Source organism: Carassius auratus, unplaced genomic scaffold, assembly GCF_003368295.1.
Source record: "Carassius auratus strain Wakin unplaced genomic scaffold, ASM336829v1 scaf_tig00054514, whole genome shotgun sequence".
NCBI lineage: Eukaryota > Metazoa > Chordata > Actinopteri > Cypriniformes > Cyprinidae > Carassius > Carassius auratus.
In genome coordinates, this window is record NW_020527313.1 from 27,116 (window position 1) to 35,559 (window position 8,444).

The window sequence follows — 8,444 nt, forward strand, 5'->3', positions numbered from 1 at the left end:
TCGCGAGCTGGGACTCCTACTCCGGATGCCGAAGAGTGTCGGTATTGATACTTTTGTGGAGACATGATGCCAAATTTTCGGCAATTTGAAACTGTTGTAATGAAGCGAAGTCAGGATTTCCGAAGCGCACTTTTGTCTTGCAGGGATGCCGACATCGGGTTTGATCCATCTTGCAGGTACAGGGATGCCGACATCGGGTTTGAAACGAAACGAAGAAGGATGTCAGAGGCTATTGCTGTTTTGTAGCGAAGTGAGAGTTCGCGAGCTGGGACTCGAACTCTGGACTTCCGAAGAGTATCGGCATTCCATGTCAGCGCGCTGATCACCTGGCTATCGACCTCGAGGCGCACCTATGGTGATTTCTGGTATACTTATTTTCGTAACATGAAGCCCGTTTCACTGAAACCACGTGATTTTGGCAGTCGTTTATGGAGGACCAAACCTGCAGAAAATAAAAATAAATGAATTAATAAATAGGCTAATTTAATCTCGAAATAAATACATGTGGGAATAAATACATACGAATACAAATGCATGAATAAATACATTTAAAAACAAATAAATATATAAATAAAATAAATATATACACGAATGAAAGTATAAATAAATAAAAGTGAATAATTATAAAAATAAATGTAAAATAAATACAGAAAATAATACATAAAATAAAAAGTAATTTCAAATATAAATTTAGGGTTACATTTTATTACAAATGAACTGTTTTTGGTTTTATCACATCATTTATCTCACATTTTTTATACATTTATTTAATTATATTTTCTGCAGGTTTGGTCCTCCATACAAATCTTCTCGCTTTGGCTGGCGCTGAGCGAGAGTGACACGTTTTTACAGCGCTGCACTTTTTAACCAATCACACACGATTCTGCTGAGCTGCAAAGACCAATCAGAGACGTTGAGATGAGTCATCGCTTAAATGTTTTGTTCAGTGCGCGCACTCGCTGCAGGAATTCTATTCTCTGACGATTTTCTCATAAGAAACAACAAAGTACATATGTAGGCCTACAAACGATGTAAGTAAGATATTCATTTCACAGTTTAAACAGCTTCAGTGATTACTGAGAGTTTATGAGAGTGGTTCAATTGTTATTTGATAATGTAAATGTTCTTTGCTTTCTTTTTCTACGATGAAAGTGTTATAATTACAATGTTCAAATTAAAACAACGTCAGTCATATATAAGGGCATGTCACCCGACCAGCCTACTGTAAAGCTGGGTCACTATTATGCTCATCTCCCATTATAGATCGGCTAACATTAAGGTGCAAAATGCATCTACTTACACATATTTGAGAATCGAGATATTTCATGTTATATTTAACACATTAATCTTTTGAAAAAAAAAACTGGAAAAAATTAATAAAACATTATAAGCCTATCTCAGTTATATTTATATGGCTGCTGTAGGACGAGCATGACGAGCTTTATTTAGCATTTTTGTCAGTAGCAGAAATACAGGGTACAGAAATAAAAAAATGAAAATAGCACGGAATAACATACATATATTACAAACTTATTTTCATTGTAATTAATGTGAGCATATATTATATACATTATATGTCTAATATATATATATTTCTTCTAACATTCTTAGTCTAACAGTGTGCTAAAATTATTTAGAAATGAATATTCCTGGAAACCTAGACTATAATTTATGCTGCTGCTGATTGTATGTAAAGCTTTATATAGAGTTTTTGTGTACATGCAGTTGTCTTTTAAAAATTGGAAGTTCAAAATATTGATATAAAAGTTACAAAGTCAAAACATTCTTGTATTTTTGATTTCTAAATCTCAAAATCCTTTTTTATAATTATGACATTTTTAATCTCATAATTGTTTTACCAAACCATGATTTTTTTTTCTTGTGACATACAGTAAATCGGCTTCTATACATAATACCTTTAAAATGAGAAATCATTTATTTCAGATTATCCAATGCGCATTTATTGATAACACCAAAGGTTTATCTTTCCATTTTTCACCTATGAAATCAGATTTGACCACAAGGTGGCGCCAACATGTTAATAAAGACCTGCTTGAGTGTTTTAAACACTTCAAAAATAGGCAACTAACAAGAATTAAATGCTGAAAGAAATGTATTTCCATAGATTTCCATTCATTTCTACACATCGTTTTGAAATGAAAAAAAAATGCATACAAAATTTATACAGAAAAATAATCTTTATTTTGCAGTTTTGCCAGTAACAGTAATACATGGTAAAATGAGGAATACAGGTAAAATGAGAAATGAAAATAGCAGAGAATAACACATACAAAAAAACTAAATAATTTTAACTGTAATAAATGTGAGCAGAATAAATGTGTGCAAAATGTATTTACAGCATATGTCTAATATATTTATATATATATATTATTAACTCTTCATCTAACACTGTACTAAAATTATTTATGCTGCTCATTGTATTTAAACTGTATAAAGAGTTTTTGTGTACATGCAGTTTTGTCTCTTATCCACTGGAAGTACAAAATATTGATATAAAACTCTTATATTAACATGTGATAATTTTTAATCTCATAATTGTTTTACCAAAGCATGTTTTTTTTTCTTGTGGCATACAGTAAATGGGTTTCTATAATTATTACCTTTAAAATTAGAAATTATTTATTTCAGATAATCTAATGTGCATTTATTGATGACACCAGCTCATAAGTCCTGAAGTCTTTTTACTAGATATGGGCATTGGAAAAATGAAGGTTTCAGCTGTGTCTGCAGCAGGTGTGTCCAGGGCAGGTGTTTTCTTGGAAGACATGTAAGAAGATGGGAAGGATGAAAGGATGGTTGGAGCCGGAGACGATGGTGTGATGGAGCTTCCGTTGTCATGCTGTGGAGTTATATGGGACACACACGTACACATGCACCCGGTGTCCATCAAGAGCCTGATAATGTCATTTCTGAATCTGACCCCAACGAGTGCGTAGAGCAAAGGGTTCAGGCAGCACCTCACATAAGCCAGATTGCGCGTTATGTTTTCCTGAAGGTGGAACTTGGTCCAGTCTTCGCAGTTTATCTGAGTGGGTTTGAATATTTTAATCAGAAGCACCATCGTGTAAGGAAGCTGAAAGAGAAGGAAAAGAACCACCAGAAGTGCCATCAAGCGCAAAGTCCTCTGTCTGCGCCAACAGTTGCCACCGGCACGGATCAAGACACGTCCGATCGCGCCGTAACACACCACCATCGCCACGCAAGGGATGCAGAATCCTGCGATCTTTGCCATCTGGGCCCACAGCTTCCATTTACTCACTCCATCGCCCCAAACTTTCATATCACACAAGAGGACGTCTGAACCCATGTCGTTCTCCACGGAGCTGAAGAGCAAGTCTGGCAGGCTCAGGAAGACAGAAGTTAGTGCGACTCCAAGCGCAGACAGTGTGCTGTAAAACAGAGTCCCAGAACTCCTCTTCCGTATGGCCCTGGTGCGAACCACCACCAAATAGCGATCAACGCTAATGCAAGCCAACAACAGCAGACCTCCATAGGTGTTGATGGCATACATACCACGGTTTAGCTTGCACAGCCCCTCTCCGAACTCCCAGCTGCCGATCAGTGTCTCTCCCGTCTCTAACGGAAGAGTCAGCAGAAGCAGCAAGTCGGACAGAGCCAGGTAGAACAGGAAGACATCGGTCATGCAGCGTAGGCGTAGACGGCGGTACCGTGCAAATGTGGCAATGACCAGCCCGTTACCAAACACACCTAAGAAGAAGACAATGAGGAAGACCGTGGTCTGGACAACAGTAATGGTCAGCTCCTGTTCTTTGCTGGCTACACACAGCTCCTCAACATCAGTGACATTGGCCTCGGTGACCATATCAGTGTAATTGTAATCATAATCATAAGTGTAGCTTGATGAAAAATCTTCTGTAGTTGAATCAAATCGCGCCATACCTGTATAACATGGCAGAAACAGTTCATCAGGTTATCATCTTTGATGCATCAATTTCTAAGTCCTCTAAATGATCAACATGATCAAAACCTTCCTCAAAACCCTGTTATACACAATCTATTCAATGCATTCTTTGTTTTAATTATTAGTTCATCATCCTTAGCAAGTAAAAGGCTAGTATAGTTGACCTTATTTCATCTTACCGTTTGCGCACATAAATAACAACTTAACCAAAATGCATATTTTTGCTTAGTTTGGACTTCTGAAAGAACAAACCTGATATGTTGTCCCATATTCTCAATATACTGTATCATACTATATGGGCCATAAAAGCTCAATATGATACAAAACATAAGAAAAATACATGCAGTTGTTTTATATTTAGATTTGGTATGAAGGTTCAGGTTGGGTCAAAAGGGTTCAAAGGTTGTGTTATTGCAGTTTTCTACCAACTAATGGCGCTATTGAGAGTCTGGTTTCATGTGAATACTAATCTCTAAACTGAGAATTTTTAGATTTCAATAAGATTTAGAAAGTGCTAAAAACAATGAACAATTATCTGATCAAACAATTACACATTTTTCAGAAATTTTAATCAACCAGTCTGGCTTAGTTGACTAAATTAGTCATGTCATTCATAATTTCACGTGTGGGATTAAAGCAGGAATCTGAGGGGTTTCCTAGTGATTGAAGCAGAAAAAAATCTAATTAATCACTTGCTCATGGATGCAACTTCAATTTTTATATTAAATAAATAATGCAGAAAAATAACCAAAGGTTTAGTCAATTATTGTGGATTTTTATTTTAACAACTATTCCTTAACAGATCTTTTAAAATGCAGCTGTTAGCATGTTTTTTATTTGAACCAGCATTTAGCTATGTCAATTGGATGTATGCATTTTTCTTTTTTTAATGCAAAGCGTACATTCAAAATTCAGATTAATTGGGGTTTGCATTGCTTCACTACTTGCCAGTTTTTAAGCTTGGTGATTTTACTGTCACGTAATAATAGAGTAATGTCTTATGTTCGGGGTGAGTTTCCTTCTCTTAAAACTATGCGTTGGTTTATTTATTTATTTAATCCTCATCGTCTTTCATTCAGTCTTGTGAGTTTTTCAGTTAGTGACATTTCTCTTAAGAAATGTATGGTGTTGTTTGTGACGCAGTATAGTTTAATTCAGCAAGCAGTTTGATCTCCTTGTAACGAATAGCTAACTTTACTTTTAACAGGCTAGCTGTTAATAATACAATTTATATACTTACTTACATAGACATACGCCCTTAAAATAGTTTTTTATACACATGCCTATATTTATTTGATCTTATCCAGAGTTTTTGAACTTTTATTTATATATATATATATATATACTTTTTTGTTATTTTTCTTTTCTTTCTTTTTTTTACTAGAAAAACATTAAGATCGGAAAGTCTCGCGTGTCACAACAACAAACGGTATCTATAGTAACTCGGCCTGGGTGCTGCCAGATGAGTCTCTTAAGAAATGTCACCTTTAGTTTCAGGTGTGTTTTGTGGTGAATGAGAGCACGAAATATCTCTGTTAAAAAATCTTTAAATAACGTCTAGGATGAAATTTTACTCATTTTAATAGTCATCGCGTGCCACAGTCAGACAGTCGTTGGCGTCAATCTGTCATCCATTTCGCGCTTTCAGTCAGCATCGCGTGCCAACGCGCTTTAAAACACTTTCGTGAGGAACGGGTTATTTATTCGAGCAGAAGTGAAGCTGGAAGAGCAGACTGAAGGGAGATCTCTTTTTATGATGGTTTTGTGGAGACACAGGCTTCTGTGCGACTCTCTGGTTATGAGAAGGAAGAGGATAATGATGATGGTGACGATGAAGCTCAGGACTGCATCAAAGGTTTAAGCCAACGGCGAGACTGCATCAGAAACAACCGTAAGCTATCAAACGTTTATCAAATTAAAAATATTCCAGACATAATACATAATACATACAAAAAGTGTTTTAATAGACCATGCTTTAAATAATCCTAATTGTTCAGTTCATCGTGTTAATATATATTTTTAAACTGAGTTTGCGTTTAAAGTTGTTGATTTGATAACCGAAAGTGGCAATGCTTTGGCATTATGTTAATAAATTATGTATGCAGATTTAATTTAACACATTTAACACAGGTTTAACACAGATTTAACACATTTAACACAGGTTTAACACAGATTTAACACATTTAATATGAACTAAAACACGATACATTTTATAATTTGCAACAATGGGAAAAAAACGAGACAGAAAAATTACATTTAAATATATATAACCGAACACATTCGGAATTCAAAGTTTTTATTATATTATTTATAATTGATCAGTTCATCCATTTTTCTTATATTTGAGCTCTATAATAAAAGTTAATATTATTAACCGTTTAATGAGTGGTGCCCTATAACGTCCAGTTGTTTAGGAGGTATTTCTACGCGATTTAACCCATAAATAACCCATATGTCGATTGGTTCAGTAATATTAAATTATATTTCTGACATAAATAAAACCAGTTGATTTAGATGTAACCATTTCTTTAATGTTTACACATCAGGTAAAATAAAAAGTGTATTTGTAGCCTGGTATCTGGGATTATATTTGTTTATTTATTTTTAGTAATAAAAATAAAAAAACTTTCTGCATTGATATCTCGTAAATTATATTAAATATAATTTATATGAAATAAAAGCTTTTTTTTACCATAGAAAAAATATATAAATACTTTTGAGGAAAGATTGGTGAGGTGTTAAGCCTGAAAATTTGGAATAAATCATATTTACCCAACTGCTATATATATAAATATATATAATTTTTTTTATTAAAAAACACTAGTATTTTTTTAAACCTATGTTTCGTTAAATTATTGCAGACATTATTATAGAAATATATTACATTGATATCCACTGTTAGTAAGTGTTTGCAGTGAAAATACCATGACAATTTAATATTTTGTCTGCAAAAAATAAAGCATTTTATTTTTAGCGTAGCCTAATTCACAGGCATAAATGCAGAACTGAAAGCATATATTTATTATTACAATCTTAATAACAATCTATCTGTCTGACTTCCATTAAACTTTGAATGTGGGCATTTGTAACCCTGGAAGGTATTAAATTCAATATTATTTGTGTTGACTCACCTCTGAGCGCAGGTCTTCAGGATATCTGCATGTAATTCAGACCTCAGTGGTTTCTCTGAACTTCTCTGCTGTTAAGGGGCCAGTGTCGCTCTGAGAGAAACTCTGCCTGGCACCCTATTTGGGCTTTCACTTCTTTGTTTGGCTGACTTTGCATTGCCCCACATTTCACACCAAAACATTTAAAGCACAACGAATCTCATAAACAGGAGGAGGCGTGTTTAAGTGTGGTTGCTGTTTCCTTAAAAGAGCACCCTAAGATGGTCTTGCATCAAAAGCCGTAATATTTGAGTCACAAGCATGTGAACCATGATTAAAGCAATGGTAATTAATGCACATATTTTATAATTTCATGGTATCGCTGTGCACAGTGCATGTCACATTGTTTTATGTTAACATGACTTCAGGACTTTTTCAGCAATCTGAACTTATCTCTGTTTTGCAACGTTAAATCATGTAATAAGCAGATTTTAAAGGATGTGCTTAGAACAGCTGTCTGTAGTTTCATAAATATCTGATTTGGCAGGCAATTTTCAGCTCCACCACACAAATTTAAATGCTAAATTTGTCCCTAAGAAAGTCCCTGCTTGCTAGGTAGTACTTTTTCAAAGGGCCGGAACTTTTCGGGGCGGGACTTGGACGCGTTACATTTTGATTGGTTGAGTTCACGCAACATTGTATTTCAACCACCATATATATTTGCAGAACTGTTTAAATTATTATTGTTATTGTGTAAGGAAATGTAGTTTTAAAATGACGTTAATTAGGTTTATTTTAAAAGACATGTCACCAGACTATTTACTTTAGACCACAATGGGAACGCAGGGGGGGGGGTGGGGGTGGTGGTTGTGGGACAAATTGATACACCGCAACTGATACATGAAAAGTGGCTTTAAATCATTATATACTTTAGATCATTTAGCCTAGGTCATTTTCTGCATAAATTTTTTATTTAAAAATATAAATGTTTTATTCATTTATATTATTTTTATATTTTTAAACATAAAAAGGATAGTTCATCCAAAAATGTAATTCTTTCATAATTAACTAACCCTCATGTCATTCCAAACCTGTATGAGTTGCTATCTTATGTTGAACATAAAAGATATTTTGAAAATTGCTGGTAATCAAACAGATGGTGATCCCCATTGACTTCCATAGTATTTTTTTCCTACTATGGAAGTCAATGGGAACCACCAACTGTTTGATTACCAGCAATCTTCAAAATAATATTTTATGTTCAACATAAGATAGCTACTCATACAGGTTTGGAATGACAAGAGGGTAAATTATGATAGAATTGTAATTTTTGGGTGAACTATCCCTTTAATTACTTAGGAACTCTTGTAGGTTTGTAGCATTTATGTGATACA

General features: G+C 34.4%; 1 protein-coding gene across 1 annotated transcript; it reads right to left on the reverse strand.

Annotated features, from left to right (window-relative positions):
* Positions 1–680: 680 nt before the first annotated feature.
* On the reverse strand, positions 681–7,211 carry LOC113090346 (C-C chemokine receptor type 7-like). The gene is made up of 2 exons (XM_026256226.1): positions 7,075–7,211; positions 681–3,921 (listed from the first exon to the last, which is right to left on the reverse strand). Exon 2 carries the CDS (start codon positions 3,917–3,919, stop codon positions 2,666–2,668), a length of 1,254 nt encoding a protein of 417 aa, XP_026112011.1. The 5' UTR covers positions 3,920–3,921; positions 7,075–7,211; the 3' UTR covers positions 681–2,665.
* Positions 7,212–8,444: the final 1,233 nt, after the last annotated feature.